Source organism: Podarcis erhardii, assembly GCF_964252035.2.
Source record: "Podarcis erhardii genome assembly, chromosome: 6".
NCBI classification, from domain to species: Eukaryota; Metazoa; Chordata; class Lepidosauria; order Squamata; family Lacertidae; genus Podarcis; species Podarcis erhardii.
Window position 1 is genome coordinate 51,555 of NC_138510.1, and position 16,340 is coordinate 67,894.

General features: G+C 54.1%; 2 protein-coding genes across 5 annotated transcripts in view; one reads left to right on the plus strand and one right to left on the minus strand.

Annotated features, from left to right (window-relative positions):
* AP4M1 (adaptor related protein complex 4 subunit mu 1) lies at positions 1 to 5,299 on the plus strand. 2 transcript variants are annotated; one of them, XM_081866740.1, is made up of 15 exons: positions 1 to 154; positions 287 to 372; positions 476 to 585; positions 670 to 766; positions 1,339 to 1,449; positions 2,285 to 2,365; positions 3,072 to 3,134; positions 3,238 to 3,304; positions 3,888 to 3,941; positions 4,014 to 4,120; positions 4,200 to 4,291; positions 4,403 to 4,447; positions 4,545 to 4,595; positions 4,703 to 4,820; positions 4,952 to 5,299. In XM_081866740.1, exons 1-15 carry the CDS (start codon positions 97 to 99, stop codon positions 5,150 to 5,152), a joined length of 1,341 nt encoding a protein of 446 aa, XP_081722866.1. In that variant the 5' UTR covers positions 1 to 96; the 3' UTR covers positions 5,153 to 5,299. The 2 variants fall into 2 exon arrangements, with proteins under 2 accessions (XP_081722866.1, XP_081722867.1); XM_081866741.1 differs by having other exon boundaries at positions 479 to 585.
* Positions 5,226 to 16,340, minus strand: part of STAG3 (STAG3 cohesin complex component) — a 25,974-nt gene continuing 14,859 nt past the window's right edge. For 2 of the 3 annotated variants that reach the window (XM_081866739.1, XM_081866737.1), the window contains 22 exons: positions 14,499 to 14,597; positions 14,245 to 14,324; positions 13,880 to 13,987; positions 13,553 to 13,649; positions 13,369 to 13,480; positions 12,610 to 12,713; positions 12,424 to 12,516; positions 12,098 to 12,187; positions 11,774 to 11,974; positions 11,371 to 11,444; positions 11,105 to 11,192; positions 10,761 to 10,859; positions 10,593 to 10,685; positions 9,381 to 9,543; positions 9,153 to 9,286; positions 7,737 to 7,838; positions 7,517 to 7,662; positions 7,042 to 7,170; positions 6,761 to 6,942; positions 6,512 to 6,668; positions 6,337 to 6,429; positions 5,575 to 5,922 (listed from right to left, as the gene is read on the minus strand). In XM_081866739.1, coding sequence (XP_081722865.1) covers positions 5,799 to 5,922; positions 6,337 to 6,429; positions 6,512 to 6,668; positions 6,761 to 6,942; positions 7,042 to 7,170; positions 7,517 to 7,662; positions 7,737 to 7,838; positions 9,153 to 9,286; positions 9,381 to 9,543; positions 10,593 to 10,685; positions 10,761 to 10,859; positions 11,105 to 11,192; positions 11,371 to 11,444; positions 11,774 to 11,974; positions 12,098 to 12,187; positions 12,424 to 12,516; positions 12,610 to 12,713; positions 13,369 to 13,480; positions 13,553 to 13,649; positions 13,880 to 13,987; positions 14,245 to 14,324; positions 14,499 to 14,597 — 2,568 coding nt within the window. In that variant the 3' untranslated portion in view covers positions 5,575 to 5,798. Of the gene's footprint in view, positions 5,542 to 5,574; positions 5,923 to 6,336; positions 6,430 to 6,511; positions 6,669 to 6,760; positions 6,943 to 7,041; positions 7,171 to 7,516; positions 7,663 to 7,736; positions 7,839 to 9,152; positions 9,287 to 9,380; positions 9,544 to 10,592; positions 10,686 to 10,760; positions 10,860 to 11,104; positions 11,193 to 11,370; positions 11,445 to 11,773; positions 11,975 to 12,097; positions 12,188 to 12,423; positions 12,517 to 12,609; positions 12,714 to 13,368; positions 13,481 to 13,552; positions 13,650 to 13,879; positions 13,988 to 14,244; positions 14,325 to 14,498; positions 14,598 to 16,340 lie in introns of those variants that run through there. The other variant, XM_081866738.1, reaches the window with a different exon arrangement.

A 16,340-nucleotide genomic window follows, 5' to 3' on the forward strand; every position in this document is an offset into this window, starting at 1 on the left:
GGATCTGTCTGCCCCGCCCCGGCTCCGGCAGCTCCTTTCGCCGGGTTCTCCGGGGCATGTGCAGAGTGCCCGGCTCGCCCTCCTCCCCCCGCCACGATGCTGCCTCAGGTCTTCGTGCTCTCCGCCAAGGGCGACCGCCTCCTCTACAAGGACTGTATCCTCCGCGCGCTCCGGCCCGGCAGGGAAGCAGCGCCCGGCAGCTTCGGGGAGGGGGGGAGGGGAGGGCCGCGGGGGGACCTCGCGGGCTCGGATTCCCCCCTTTTTCCTTGACCCCCCCCCACCTCAGTCCGCGGCGACGGCGACTCCGAGCTGGTCGACACCTTTTGCCAGAAGATCGCCGCGCTGCCGGGGGACCAGGCGCCCGTTTTCATGGTAGAGAAGCGGGCGGGCGGGCGGGCGGGGGGGGGGGCTGTGTCGTGCAAGGGGAAGCGGGTCGCCGCTGACTGACACCCCTCTCCCCCTTCCTTCCCTCCAGCAGGCGCGCCAGGGACTCCACTTCGCGCACGTGCGCCACGCCGGGCTGTACTTCGTGGTGACGGTGCTGCCCAACGCCTCTCCTTTCGCAGCTGTCGAGTTCCTCAACCGGTGAGGCTGCTGCCTGCGGTGCAGGGCGGGGCGCTGTGGGGACCCTCCCCCTCTGTTGACACCTGTACTCCCTTCTGCCTCCAGGCTGGTGACTCTCCTGCGGGACTATTGCGGCTCTCTGAGTGAGAAGACGGTCAGCCTCAACTTTGCGCTCATCTATGAGCTCCTGGATGAGCTCCTGGTAGGTGGGGTGGGGGAGCACCGGGCCCCTTTTGACAGCAAGCCAGCCGCCTCATGCAAAGAAATGGCACCTGCCAGGAAGGCCAACCAGTGCAAAAAGCTCCAATATCAAACAAGGCCATGACAAATTCATAGCAGAGTTTCCACACAGAACACAGCATGACATCCACCGCGTAAGCGGAAGAAGACACCAGAAGTGCCAACAGGCTCACACCCAGCTTCAAGGATCAAAATGTGTGGCACCTCATCAGGACAGTTGGGTAGGGGGGCACCATGGTCCCAAGCCAGAATAGGACCATTGCAGAAGAAGGGTCCATTCATGCAAACCATTTTAAAAGGGCGGAGCCTGGCATTGGATATGGCTCTATCTGAAGTTGGGGTGAGGAGGCTACCACTTGAACCCGCCCCCCCTGGCCATTATTAGCTTTTCATCTTAACTGATTTCCTTTTATCAAATCTGTGCGTGGCTAGTAATCCTGCTGCATAGATGCTGCCAGGTGTTTTCTTGCTTGGGGCACAAAGGGGAAGGGAAGGAGGGAACTGGTTGCACCCACAACTCTTCCCTCCCCTCAGGATTATGGCTACATCCAGACAACAGCGCCCGACGTGCTGAAGAACTTCATCCAGATGGAGCCTGTGCTCAGCCAGCCCTTCAGTCTTCTTGACCTCAGTACGGTGGGCCTGGTGAGTGGGGCTGGTAGTGCGAGACCCAGAAATGGGCTCCATGGGAGTGAATGGCCACCTGGCATTGAGGTTCACCTAATGCCTTTTAGCTTCTAAAGACCTTCTCCTCATGAGAAGCCCCAGCTGCTAGATGAGGGAGACTTGCTTGCACAGCACAAGGCTGTGTATGTGGCCATGTGCTTCTGTCCAGTTGTCAAGATCCCTTGGGCTGGATTTGTCATGCTTGGCCTGAAAATGCTAAGAAATGGCTCTGCTCTGGGTGCCTCTCTGCCGCTGCAGCCAAAGCCGCCTCCTGCTAGATGGGCTAAGTGAGGCTGCAAGGAAAAAGCAGGAAAGAGGGTGGTATGCATAACACCTCTTCTAACACATTGGGTATGCCAGTCCCACTGCTAATTCCTCAAGCAGTATTGTCTACACTGACTGCCAGTGATAATCTAGAATTTGGCACAGGGGCTTCTCCCAGCCACTGTCAAAATGGCTGACAGTGGTTGAAGGAGCTAAGGATCCAAGGATCCAGCCCACTGGCTGAAAAATGGTCCCAACCCCAATAAACAACAGGCATTGCGTAAGCGCTCTGGGTAAAGTATATTGGTGACCTCTGCTTTTCAAGTATTTATTATGTTACAGTAATATTGGGGTGCCATTGCTCTTTTCCTCTTTGTGTTCTGTAGCATCTTATTATGTGGATGTTGTGGCATTCTCCAAGATCTCACACACCTCTCACTGAGAGTCAGCAATAAGCTGCTTCGCTGTTCACAGAGTTGAGGACTCTTTCAGCTTCACAGGACTCAGATTAACACCCGTTTCCAATAATTATTATTTCTTGTGGATCCAGTTTGGAGCAGATACACAGCAAAGCAAAGTGGCTCCCAGTTGCGCAGCTGCCCGTCCTGTCCTGTCCCTGCGGGGGGAACAGGTAAGATGCCCCGTATCTTGAGTCACTCAGCAAAAGCTCCCCAAAGGTGCTGGCAGGGCTGGAGTTGTGCTGACTGCCAACAAACATTTATGATGCAACAAATGCCTGTCTCCCACCTGTAATCTGAAACCACCACTGTCATAATGCCATGGTATCGGCCTACGATTCTATGGCATTAACACACCCAACACACCAACTTCAGTTCTGGTTGTTGCACTTAGAATCCTAGAACTGTAGTTTATCCCACGATCATCTAGGTCAACCTCCTGCAAGATAAATATTGCAGAGCTGGGAAACATTAGGAAAAGATCAACCAAAATTATCAAGCAGGTGGAGTGACTCCCCCGTGAGGAAAGTTGCTGTGTTTGGGGCTTGGTAGCTCAGAAAAAAAGGCAGAAGTGCAGAGAAAGGGCCTAAGAGGTTTTCTTGCTCTGCTGGTATCAGAACCCAAATGGCTCCCAGAAACTGGTGGAAGATTCATTCAGACAAGCAGGGCACCTTCACCCGGCCAGAACCCTCCCCTGGCCCCCAACACAGAGAGCATGAGAGGGGGACTTGCTGTCATGCTTTGCCTGCCTGTGGGCTTTGGAGAAGCATTTGCCTGGTCACTGTGGGAACAGAATTGCAAAACTGTAGGGTTGGAAGGGATCCCCAAGGGCCCTACAATGCAAGAGCCCCAGCAGAGCTGTCCTGTCTCTTCCTCCAGAGTTCGCGGCCAGAGGTCTTCCTGGACGTAGTGGAGCGTCTCACAGTCATCATTGCAGCCAACGTAAGTCGAAAGCAGCGCCAGAGATTCCCTCTTGCACAGCCCTTCCCTGAACCCACAGCACTGCCCAGGTGAAGGCCCTGAGCCCTGTGCCTCTTCCCTCCAGGGAACCCCCATGAAGACTGACATCCAAGGAGAAATCCGCCTCAAGAGTTTCTTTCCTGGCTGCTCCGGTGAGTAAATGCCCTCACAGACATGTCCTGACCAGGGAGGGCAACCGCCAATTCGGATAGCTTCTGCTTGCGCCTCCCTTTCTCTGCCCATCATAAAGTAAAGTGCCTGGCTAGTTTTCAGAGGACAAGCCAGGACCTCCTGCTTGTCTGGACACCACTTGCAGGGGCAGGTTTGTCCCAAGGGGCACTGGAGGCTCCTGCAAAGGATGGTGCAAAGTGACCAAGGAATCCATGCCATGTTTTTTTTTGGGGGGGGGGGGTTGTGCCTAGAAATAGGGAGTTCTGCTGCAGGGAGATGTGACCCTGGCCCTACTGTGAAGGTTCATTTCTTGCAGGGAATGGGGGTTCCTCCCTCCCACTTTCCCACTAGGCAGGGCTTGTGCAAGTTAAGTGTACCCGCTGCCCCATCACCTTTGGCAGGGCGACCTCAGTTGCAAATAAGCTGAAGGATAAAAACACAGTAGCCGCTTCCCTTCCTCACTTAGAGACACGAGGTAGCGAGGGCTCTCCTCCTCCCTGGGGGGAAATGCCCCTTGAGGAACCAGGAGAGCTCATGGAGGCTGTGCCCTTTTCTCCCCTGCAGAGATGCGGGTTGGCCTCACTGAAGAGTTCTGTGTGGGCAAGACTGAGCTGCGAGGTGAGTGTGCCCCCTGCCCGCCACAGAACCTCAGGACCTGCCCCCGCTAAAGCCTCTCTTGCTTTCCCCCAGGCTATGGCACCGCAGTGCGCGTGGACGAGTGCTCCTTCCACAGCTCCGTCAAGCTGGACGAATTTGAGCGCAGCCGCATCCTCCGCGTGAACCCCAGCCAAGGAGAGGTAAAGGCAGGCGAGCGGGGGGCTGGCCCATGGGGATTGGGAGAAGCCCACCTGCTGAGCCCTGCCCTTCTTTGAGCAGCTGACTCTGATGCAGTACCAGCTGGCGGACGACACCCCTGCGGCCTTGCCCTTCCATCTTTTCCCCACCATCAACCACGACCCCAGCGGCCGGTGAGTGGGGCTGGCTGCCACCTCAAGCAGCCCTCAAAGTGCCCTGGGCAAGGGAGGAGAAGGGGGCGGCCCCCAGCCCTGCCTCACCCTGCACCTTTTCCGCCCCTGCAGAGTGCAGATCTACCTCAAGCTTCGCTGTGACTTGTCACCCAAAAGGTAGAGTGCTTCCCTGTAGTTCGGGGGGGGGGCAAACTAGGAAGGGGGCACCCCCTTCACCCTGCTCTGCCCCACTTACGGATCCCATCTCTTTCAGCCACGCAGTGAACATCCACCTCCACCTGCCTGTGCCTAAGGCCACTCTAAGGTAAGGTGAGGGGGGCGGCTGCTGCAAGGCCACTTCCAACATGGCAGGTGTTCTTGTGCCCCTGCTTGGTGCTCCCCCCCCCCTCACGGCTGTTCCCCCACCCCCAGCCTCTCCCAGGAGCTGAGCAGTCCTGAGCAGTCCGCCACCTTCCAGCCCGCCACAAAGTCCATCGAGTGGGTCATTCCCAGAGTCCAAGGTGGCTCCCAGCTCTCAGCCCTTTTCAAGGTAAGGGGTTAACTGATGGCCTCAGCAGTTGGTGCAGCAATGGAGGGAAGCCCCACAATGGTGGCCCTCCAGCTGCTGCTCCATCTCTGCTGCCACACTCACCCGCCCCATCATGTGTGTCTGTTTTGCAGCTGGAGGTGCCAGGGCTGAGCCGGGCGCGGCTGCTGGAGCTGGGCCCCGCCAACCTCTCCTTTGAGGTGCCAGCACACACATCTTCTGGTCTGCAGATCCGCTTCCTGCGCTTTGTGGGGCCGCAGCCAAGCCTCCCTCACCGCTGGGTGCGCTACGTGACCCACAGCGATTCCTACGTCATCCGCCTCAGCGCAGGGTAGATGCATTAGGGCCCAACCGTGCAACATCCCTCGCCGGCCCCTGTCAAAGCAGCCTCTTTGCAGGCACCAGAAGTTTTCCATGAACAGTTTTATTTCTCAGCCAACAGCTCCACAAAACCCAATCAAAAAGGAACAGCAGAACAGAAATAGCAGAATGGAAAGTGTCCCACAAGTGAGAGGAGCTGAGGCAAAACCTCAAATGCTACACAACAAAAACTGTCCCTGAGAAATGAGGGCAAGGAGAGCCCCCCCAAGGCACCAAAACCAGATCGTCGATTAGACAAACAGCACTGGCAACAAGCAACTGAAGCCTCCAACCCCAGGAGGGGCAGCGCAGCATAGAGCCCCCTGAGAAACTGCGAGGGGGGGGGGAGCCTACCTCAGGAATCCTGCAGGAAGAGGGAAGGCAGGTGTTAAGGGGATTAGGTAAGATCCTGCAGGCAAGGAGAGGCCTCAGCTCTGACTCCTGCGGACAAAAGCCAGGTGGGCCAGCTGCCCATTCACTGCCTGCTGCACAAAGTGGAGTCACTCCAGCCCTTCCTCCTGCTAAATGCAGCCCTTCCTCCCGCCCCCAAGAGGGAAACCAGAAAGTAGCTGAGGGGGTGCAAGGAGGAGCAGGTGCTGTAGGTCAGGCTGGCTGGGGCTCTCAGGGGACCTGGGGGCAGGCAGCTCTCCCCCCCCCCCCCCATTGCCAGGGGCTTCTTTTCACCTTGCCAAAGGCGACCTCCTCCTCACTGGTCTCTGGCTCTCCCACTTCCATCAGGGTCAGCCTGTGAGGCAAAAACAGAGGCATGTCTTGGCACAGCAAAGGGACGTTTGCTGCCTGGCCATGTTGGGGGGATTAAAGCTTATTCTGGGGGTGGGAGAGGCAGTCTGGATGGCTCCAACTTGGTGCCTGCCCTGTCTCTGCCTTTTCACAGCTGCCCTGCAAAGACCGTCTAGTCACAGGAATCTCTCCCTGGATGCACAGACGCCAAGCATCTTGGCTTTATTGTAATAATGACTATTCATATTAATGAATATAACCACAAACCCATAAAGCAGCATATACAAAATCTTGTATCACTTGTTCTTCTCTCATGGAAAACATTACTTCCACTTATTTAAATTGGCAGAGGCCTCGTGGTGAAACCCTATTGCCCAATCTCCAGCTTGCAGCAACTCAAGGGCCCAGACAAACTTACCGCCCCAGCTGCCAGCCTAGGCTGCCACGGTTCTTGGGCTGCGGCTGGCTGCGAGAGGCTTTGTGGCCCTGCTGTGGCCCCTGCACTGGTTGGCTGAAAAGGCAGAAGAGAAGCAAGTCAAGCCTCCTGCAGGGAGGGTGCTAGCGAGCCCTAGCCCACCCACAGCCCAGCTCACCTCTGCACAAATTCCGACTCGGAGCCAGAGTCCTCCTGGCCCAGCAGCTGGGCAGCCAAGTGGCCTTTTTTCCTCAAGGTGGTGGATGTCAGCAAGGGGCTCTGTAGGCGGCTGCCAGAAGTGGAGGAGAAACTGGCATCGCTATGCCCAAGGGACTCTGCCAAGGCAGGAGAAACATGGCCATTTCCACTTCCAACTCTGCAGCAGTACAACCACCACCACCCTGCCCCCCTCCATTCTGCCTCCCACCATCCAGGTGCCGCCTCTTGGCAGGTGGTCCAGGCTTCTGCTGAGCAGGTACATCTGGTGAGGGGGCTGCCTCCTCCTGGGGGCTCAGGGAGCGCTGATAGACCAGGAGCGAGGCCCAGAGGTGCTCCTCTCCACGTCGGAAGGACAGGTGCACCTGGCTGATCTTCTTGAGATAGGACAGCCTGCCAGAGGGAGGAGCTGCATTAGGCTTAACAGCAGAGAATGGAGTCGAGGGGCACAGGGACCTCCCAGCCTCCTCTCTTCCCTCGCAAGTCACTCACAGCAAGGCTTTGTCGGGAGGCACCAGCCGCGGAGAAAACTCGCTCAGCAGCTCCAAGAAGGGCAGGTGGACAAGGTCCAGCCTGGAGTCGGAGGCCACCGGTTCCTGGAAGGCAAACTTTATCCCATCCCTACGGCAAATGAAAGTGCAGCAGGGATGCCTCCTGGACCTGGGGAGCCAGCCTCTTGGCTTGCCCTTCCCACACCCAGGAACTGGACAAGGCTGTGCTTCAGGGCAGAAGCAGCTACTTTGCGCCCAGGTCCATTGCAGGCAGAACCCTGGAAAGCCACTGCCATTTGTTGCAGAGAGCACTGAGCCCCTGGACCAGCCATCTCTGGCTTCCCAAGGCCCACCCTTCCACCTGCTCAGCTGACTTCCTGTCAGGCATTGGCTGCTCTTGGACCAGATCCTGCCCTCCCACTACTTCCCACACCCTGCAAGACAGGAAGAGAAGGCCTTGGCGGCAGCATCCTCACTTATGCAGAGTGACAAGGGCGGAGCGGTTCTGCAGCTGGTGCAGCCCGAAGAGCAGAGAGAAGCGCCGTGCCAAATCCCGGATCTCCAGGAAGGCGGCAGAGTGGACGCCTACAGGTCCCTGTTCCAGAAGCAGCTGAGTCAGCAACTAGGAGGAAGAGCAAGGGAGCGTCACCCAAGGCCTCTTCCCAACCTCTTGGCTCAAGGTCCTTCCCCCATTACCTGCTGCAGAGTGAGGAGCAGCGTGTGAGCCCATTCGGTCCGGTCAATCTGGCGGGTCTCATTCAGTGTCGCCTTGATGATGTCCCCGTAGTCATTGTAGGCCTGGCGGGGGCAGAACACTAAAGTCACTCCATTCCCAAGGCATAGGGCTTAAGCCATGGAGAAACGCACAGAAAGTTCTATTCCCTATTATGGGATGGGTAAGGAAGGGCAATAGTCCTAGCAGGCAGCACTCCTTGGCTAGGGTCCAACTGGAAATGGGCTTCCAAACATCCTCTTGTGCCCAAGAGCCATGACTTGTGCATTTCAAGTTTTGCTTCTGTGAACAATACACTGGCTGGCTATTTTGGTTAACTGCAAAGTCAGGCAGCTGGACAGCAGCTGGCAACCCGCTGGAGACACCTCAGGCCCGGCAAGCACAGCACTCATGGGCCATTGAGATGCGTTTGACTGGGCTCTGAAGGCTGCAAAGGGTCTGGGCTGTAGCACAGGCAGAGGGAACCCTTCCCAGCCATGTGCCTATCCCTCAATCCCCTGACATCACATTGTCAGGTGACCAAAAATATTTCTTTTCTTGCAGACATGCAAAGAGGTTTGTGCCAATCAGGATGGTGAATTTCTGCTCAGATTGTACTGGGGAGCTTCCCTGGGAATGTGCTGCTCTAGAGTAAGAGACAACTGCTTTGCTGGAGTAAGTGCATTGCAGAGATGAATGGACAGGCAGGCAGGCACATGTAGGCCATGGTGGGCATGGTTGATAGTTGAGCAGCTAAGCAGGACTATCTGTGTTGGTGCTATTTGCCAAGCTAAAAATGCTTCACGTGGGACATGCTAGGATGCCAGAAAGACCGGGTCAAAGACAGCTATTATTACAGTCCTCTGCTGACCATCACATAGAACAGAGAATCCCAGGGTTTGTCCCCAGGTGGATGCTGCACAAAGGTAGCCAGAATCGAACCCCTAGCCAGGCCCGACCAGCCTGGTGAGTAGTGGTGAGACTTTGGGTGCGGTAACAGGGTCTTTTAAATCTGCTGCTGCCTGATCATGAGTTCAGTGCGCTTCTGGCTACGTGCCTAATGCTTTGCACTTGCACCGAGCCTGTGATCTTTTGAACTGTAACGCATATTCCCCATCCTCCGGGAATGAATCCCTTGGGAGCCTGGGAGGAAGAAGGTCCCCATCCTCTACCACCAGGCAGCTGCTGCGCATTACAGCTCCAGGTAATGCCGAAAGCAACAGTCGTCCCCACCAGAGCTGCACATGGAGGACCAGATGTGGTGGGTCTCTTGGGGCCTTGTTGGGGAAGGAACAGCTAATCTGGCACCCAACCAGCTGTCCAGCAACATCGCTGAGCAAGAGGAAGGGGACCCATGTCAGAGCCAAGAGCCTGGGCACATCTGCCCGCCCCCCACCAACCTTGGAGTAATGCTTGAAGATGTCTGAGGCAGCACTCAGCTCCAGGACTCCATAGATAATGAGCTTGCAGAATCCGGCCAGCAGCTTGCGGCGCTGGTGCAGTTCCTCGATCTGGAGCATCTCATCCTGGCTGCCTGAGGCCAACAAGAGGAAGAGTGGGGGAGGCTGCTCTGCCCAGGGACCCCCTGCCCTCCTGCAGCCAGTGGCACCATGGGCCCAGCCCAGTACCTTTGACCTGGTCGTGGTTGAAGACGTGGTCCACAAGGAAGCCAGCCAGCTGCGACTGCAAAGCAACATCTGGCTCGTACACCAGCTCCTGGAGCAGGCGGTGGCCCCCATATGGCAGTTGAGGGCCGAAAATCACAAGCAGGTCAGTCAGCACCACAAAGGCCTGGCAGGGAAACCAGAGAGTGAAAGTGAGGGGGCAGGAAGGGACATCACAGGATTCAGGAGCAAGTCCTAGAAAATGGGGGAGGGGCAGGAAAAGGGCAGCAAGCAGGGACACACTGCCTCTTTTGTGAACCCCCCCCCCCCCGGAATCAACAGGGCAGGCAAAGGGGAGGAGCAGCCTCTTCCTTGTCCCAGCAGCAACAGGCAAGGAAGCTCCCACCCACTGCATTGCAGTTGTGGCTGGGGCAAGAAATCAATGCCTCCCCTCCTCCATGACTCCTGAGGCTGCTGCCCCCCAAACACCATTGCACACAGACACTCAAATCAGCTGCACAAGGCCAAGCCATGCAACAAATGAAACCATGAGTCACTCCTCCAGCTGCTTCCTTCTTGTAGTTTCCTGCCCTTTAGCAGGTTTCTGGAGCACCACCTCCGTCTCCTGCGCATCAATGAAGTTACTGTCCCCAGTAACTGGTGTTCTAACTGTAATGTTGTCTCCCTCCCTCTCAGGATCTAGTTTAAAGATCTCCTGATCAGGTTTGTGAGACTCTTAGCAAACACATTCTTGCCAACTGCTGAGAGGTGCAGCCCATCTATTGCCAGAAGTCTTTCCTCAAGAAGTGGAGACCATGATCCAAGATGCCAAACCTTCCTGACATCACCTGCACAGCCAGTGGTTGACCTCCAGTATTACCCTCTCTTTTTGGGTCACAACCTTCAACAGGGTAGATGAAAAGACCACCTTTGCCCCAAGGTCCTTCAGCTTCCTGCCCAGAGTATCAGAGTCCTTTGCTATATGCTGAAGGTTGTGTGGCAGTACTGCTTGTACCCACATGAATAAGAAGGAAGGGGTTGTGGCCAGTGGGCTTTGCAAGATTTGGCAACTTCTCTCTCTCGTGTTGTGAAGGGAGAATGTGAACAAGAGATGAGCAAGCATCCCTGTGGCCAACAGCAGAAGAAGCCCAGCTCTTTTGAGTGTTTCACGAAGTAGGCAAGAGCCAAAATCCCAACTCCCACGAGGAACCCTGGAACCCTGTCTCCTGCTCTCACCTGCTCCTGAACACTGGGGTCCATGTCCACAAGGTAGTTCTGACAGAGGGAGCAGAAGGAAGCCATTTTTTGCTTCAGGCTGAGCAGCTGCTCCTGGAAGGAGGAGTGGTGTCATGAGCGTGTGGTGGTGCAAAAGGGAGACCCACCCTCTCTAAAAGCCCTGCTCACCTGTCTGGGAAGGGGGTCAGAGGCTGCGGTGGCGGCACAGAGTTGGGACAGCTCCCAACAGAGTGAGAAGTATGAACAGGATATGGCAGAGATGACCACCTGCAACAAAGGAAGTCAGGCAGATGTGGAAGTAGCCAAAGCAAGATCAAGAATTTTTGGGGTGGGGAGGAGCCTTCCACTCTGCAGCTGCAAGACTGCACCCACCCCCCAAAATGGGGGAAGGGAGCAGGATGTGGTAGCAACAATGAGACGGCACACAGGCATGCAACTGTGGACACATGCTCATGTTCATCTCCACTTTTCCAGGGCACTTGTCAGTTCAAGCCCCTCTAACCCTGCAGTACCTGCTTGGGGATCTCCTCTGTGTCCACTGTGTGGCCCAGGAGTCGGATGCAGGGATCAAAGAAATTCCACGGGGTCAGGTCATGAGCACTGCAGACAAAAAAGCAAAGGACATTCCTTGCCTCTTCCTTCCATGCAACAGAAGCAGCATGGGGCTGCTCCAGAGCAGCTGAGGGAGGGTCTGAAAGCCTTGAGCTGGGACGCTAGCCAGGATAGGGCCTGTAAAACAACAGGACGGCCTGGTACTCTCCCTCCTCCCTGTGCTCACCTGTGCAGGATGGCAATGCGTTTGAGAGTGGTAGCCACACAGTACACATCTTCATTCTCCAGACAGCCGGGGGACTGAACAGGAACCAAGAGAAATAAAACCTAATTGACCATGCCTGTTTCTCCTCCGTGATCATTGCAGTCTTTTGGTCTTCCATGGACTGCAATGACAGAGATGCCCTGTCTATCTGTGAAGCAGGAAAGCAACCCAGTACCTCAACACTCTTACAGTCTCCTATGTGGAAGAGGGTGAAATGAAGGAAAAGCATTGCTCCATACGTGCACTGCCTAACCCAGCCACCAACCCCATTCCCAGGCACCTCCGCTGCACCCACCCATCTGTGGTCTGGCCACTACCTTCCCACTGACCATTCCAAGCTGCCAAAGCCACCAGTGCTCTGTACCTGGAACAGTTCAGTCTCCTCATGCTGGAATTTATCCGCCAGATGGTCCACCAGACGACTGCGGGCAAAATCTGCACGGCTGTAGAAAGCCAGTTCTGGAGAGCAGAGCATGTGCAGAGTCCTGGAAGTAGCCTCCAGCACTTCGCAGTCTGTGTGCTTTTCCATCACCTCCCACAGCTGGGCCAGCAGCAGTTCTAAATGCTTGGGGGAAGTGCAGCAGCCTGGTTGAATGGCAGCTCTGGACTAGGTGGAGAAGGCAAGCCCAGCCCCACACCGAAGCCCTGGTCTGGCAAAGGGAAGGGGGCAGGCGCAGGGCTCCCTCACCTTTTCTAGACGGCCGCTGCTGTAAAGAGTCAGGTCAAAGTAGCGCGGGACCTCCAGCAGATAAACCACTTTTTCGGCATCAGCTGAGAACTGGCCAAAGGGAGCGGAGAGAAGGGACATTCAGGCTCCCGCATAGCCAAGAGGAGCCATGAACAGGAGGGCACTGCCCAGGGCAAGGGAAACCATCTTGTCTGCATTTGTTGAAGCCAAGAATGTCAAGTGCCATGAACCCAGACCCCAACAGGGTGGGACACGTCACTCCAGAATGCTTCCATGCCCCCCTCCCAGTAACACAGAGGGAGGCCCCCATCCCGCACAGGGCTCACCTTAGCCAGCAGCAGGGGCAGCAGGGGGATGAGGTGCTGAGTGAGTCTGAGGCGATCCTCCACTTGCACCTTGCGCTCCCGAGCAGAAAGCACCTTGAAGAGAAGAAAGGATGGGAAGCATAGCCCAGTGGAGGGCAGGAGCTGAGCTAAGAACACCTCAGGTGGCCACCCTGACCCTTCCTTTACCTTCTTTCCAGAGATCCGGCCGACAGGTGGCTGCCCCTCTGTGGCCTGCCGCACACTGGCTGCCAAGAACATGATGAGGCTGTTCTCCTCTCGGTCTCCGAGGCCTGTGGAGCAAGGCAGCAGCTGAGCCAGGGAGTGAGGCGGCTCACCCAAGCAGTTCTGCAGGCCCTTTGCTGGCCAGCACAATGCAGTTGTTCCACACTGTACACCTCATACACTGTCCGTGTCTGGACTGCCCTTTAAACCCACCTCAACGTTGGTGAACTGCAGCTTCCATCATCCCTGGTCATTTGCCACGCCTGCTAGGGCTGATGGGAGTTGTAGTTCACCACCTTGTATGTTCCCCCCTCCAACTTTAGCCTACCCTGTGAGAAGTCTCAAATGAGAGGCTTCATTTCACCAGCAGCCATAATGTCTCCATCTCAACTTGTGTGAAGGTAAAAAATAGGCATCTAGACTGAACACTGCTCCTGCATCTCTTCACAGCCAGAAAAACTGCTTAAAACTGCCAACATGCAAACCACTCCACCTCCTCCCCTGGCACCTTTGGAAGCAGCCAAAGGAGGGCGGGACATGAACCTGCTAGGAATGTGTTCAGGCGATGCTAAAAATGACAAGCAGGTTACCTTAGACACTTTAATGGCAGACGTGTCCAGCAAGAGCCAACCTCCACCCCCATCACGCATGCAACCTTGGCAGAGGTGTCAATGCTCTTCACTGCTTCCAGGTGTCCCTTCACCCCCCCCACCTGTTCCTCACCTTCCGCAGGGGGATCCTCCAGCAGAAGCCCAGTCAGCAGCTGCCAGTCCTTCAGCAAGGCAGCCGCACAGTCCCACAGGCTGTCCACCAGGTAGCTGGCATGGTCATGGAACTGTGTGGGGAGAGCAATGTCATGCCCCTGCCTGGGAAGGCCTCTCCTGCCCCCACCCCCCTGCTGCCTCACCTCACTCTCAATGAAAAAGGCCAGCAGCAGCTGGAAGGCGGCTCGGGTGCGCTGCTTCCCTGCCATCCCCCTGGCACACATGGTGGGAGCCAACAACCTAGGGGCCAAACCGCTATTGTTAAGAAAGGGGAGATGGAATCAAGGATTCTGCAGGAAGGCTTGTAAGAGGCAGCAGAGCAGGATCAAATCTTGTTTGTTTAATAAAATTTACAAACCGCTTGATTGCAGCAAAACATATGATTTACAAGATACATGAAAATACAAGCTGGTCTTCTGCCTGAGATGCTGCAGTTCTGGGGGGGGGGGGTAGAGAGAGGACACACTCACTTGTTATACAAGAATTCGCCAGCGGCTGCTGCAAGGGGACGGTTAGAAGCATACACAAGTGGAAAGACGCTTGCACAATCCGAGTCTGTGAGCACATCATCCATATTCCTGAATGGAGATCAAGCATCCACTCATCTGTGGGCCAAGGCTGGAGCTCAGTGGCAGAGCACATGCCCTGCATGCAAAGGTCCCAGGCAGGGCTGAGAAACACCTTGTCCCAACCCTGGAGGCGACTTGCTTGTCAGCGCAGATAACACTGCATTGAATGGACCAAGGAAGATTCCTGTGTGCACACTATGGACATTGGGGGGGGGGGATCCAAGGGGCTCAGGCCCTAGCAGCACCCCCACCCTGACAACACTTACTGAAAGATGAGGGTGAGCAGCCTGACAGCTTCCACTGCCACTTGGGGCTCCTTGTCCAGGACCATGGACACCATTCGCTCCTGCAGGGAAGAGCGCAGGCATTGGGTGGGAGAGCAACGTACCTCCCCACCCTGTCTCCACAGATGCAAGGAGCCCACAGCAGAATGTACAGGAACATACTCCCCCTGTCAGAGGAAGGCCAAGAAGGTGTGGAAGACATCCAGCTGACAGCATTCTTGGGTCAAGACCCTCACCTTGAAGCGACTGGTGAAGAGCTCCATGCGAGCAGCCCTCTCCTGGCTGTGATACAGTCCTTGCAGAGCAAGAAGGCACTTGAGCCGGACCTCCCCCTGCTGCAAGACAGACAAGAGGAGATTAGGAGCAAGAGACTAGAAGCTGCCAGGCCAACTCCTTGGGCTTCTTCAAGAGAGATCAGCATGGCCAGACCCTAAGGTGGACATTTCCCCAGAAGAACCTCAACGTTCACAGGCATGTTTCTACTTTCACAGAATCAACCGAGAATATTACCTGCACTATCCACACTGATGAACAAGTAACTAGTATAACCACAGATTCTTATAGTCACCTAAACAAGCCTGCAATCTTGCAGTTAAAATTTGTTTCAATGGGTTTTAAGGAGCCTTGACTTCAAAGGACTACAAGACAGCTGTCCTAAGTCAAGTAACTTCTACCTGAAAGCTTTCTATGGCAAACAGCAAGTTAAGTCTTTTCCTCTGAACTACATTCACTCATAACTGACTTTGACTTAAAAAGTCCTTGGGCTCAAATCTCATCTCAGCCTCACATTTGTGTGCATGAAAGGGTTAACCTGAGGCTCTCAGTCTTCCTGCTTCCTGATCCCAACTCCAGAATACTGCATGTGAATGAAGAATCTCTCTATAAGGAGGTTTCATTGCCTGCATTTTTGTTAGTCGAAAGATTGCATGAACCTTTTTGTAATGAAACCAAGTACATTTCTTTTTAAGTCGTTTGGAACCTTAAATAATATTTATTAGCAGTTTAAAAATTACAGAAGGGGAAAAAAATCAAACAATACAATACAATACAATACAAAAACAAAAACACCACACAACCCAAACCCTGAAACATTAAGTCAACCAAACAAAACAAAAACAATTAAAAACACATCCATTAATTTCAATATCATAACTTTCGTTCACTTGTTTCAGCGACCTCCTCACACCTCCCTTTTTGTATTCCACTTCAATTAACTGTTTCAGCAATTCATTCCATCTTCCTGTTTTCTGTCCTGTAATTTATCTTAACATATTCTAACCTTATTTTTTCCCTTTAATACATTTACAATCTGTCCGTACCTAATTCCTTATAACATTTCTGCTAAAGCCATATATCTTCATTCCATCATTTTTCTAACATTCATTAATTTTACAATATTTCTGTAAATAATCTTTAAACTTTTTCCAGTCTTCTTCCACCGACTCTTCTCCCTGGTCTCGGATTCTGCCAGTCATTTCCGCCAGTTCCATATAGTCCATCAACTTCATCTGCCATTCTTCCCAGGTGGGTAAATCTTGTGTTTTCCAATACTTCGCGATAAGTATTCTTGCTGCTGTTGTTGCATACATAAAGAAAGTTCTGTCCTTCTTTGGCACCAATTGGCCGACCATGCCCAGGAGAAAGGCCTCTGGTTTCTTCAGGAAGGTATATTTAAATACCTTTTTCATTTCATTATAAATCATCTCCCAGAATGTCTTAATCCTTGGGCATGTCCACCAAAGGTGAAAGAATGTACCTTCAGTCTCATTACATTTCCAACATTTATTTTCGGGCAAATGGTAAATTTTTGCAAGCTTGACTGGTGTCATGTACCACCTATAAATCATTTTCATTAAATTCTCTGTTAGGGCATTACATGCCGTAAATTTCATACCTGTGGTCCATAACTGTTCCCAGTCAGCCATCATTCTGTTATGTCCAACATCTTGTGCCCATTTAATCATAGCAGATTTCACCGTTTCATCCTGAGTGTTCCATTTTAACAGCAAGTTATACATTCTTGACAAGTTCTTAATTTTGGGATCTAGCAATTCTGTTTCCAATTTTGATTTTTCCAC

Excerpts from the sequence above, each read along its gene's own strand:
- AP4M1 (XM_081866740.1), top strand. The coding sequence starts at position 97 with ATGCTGCCTCAGGTCTTCGTGCTCTCCGCCAAGGGCGACCGCCTCCTC. Across the intron at positions 373-475 it reads ACCAGGCGCCCGTTTTCATG|CAGGCGCGCCAGGGACTCCA; the intron begins GTAGAGAAGCGG and ends CCTTCCCTCCAG. Across the intron at positions 4,292-4,402 it reads AACCACGACCCCAGCGGCCG|AGTGCAGATCTACCTCAAGC; the intron begins GTGAGTGGGGCT and ends CCGCCCCTGCAG.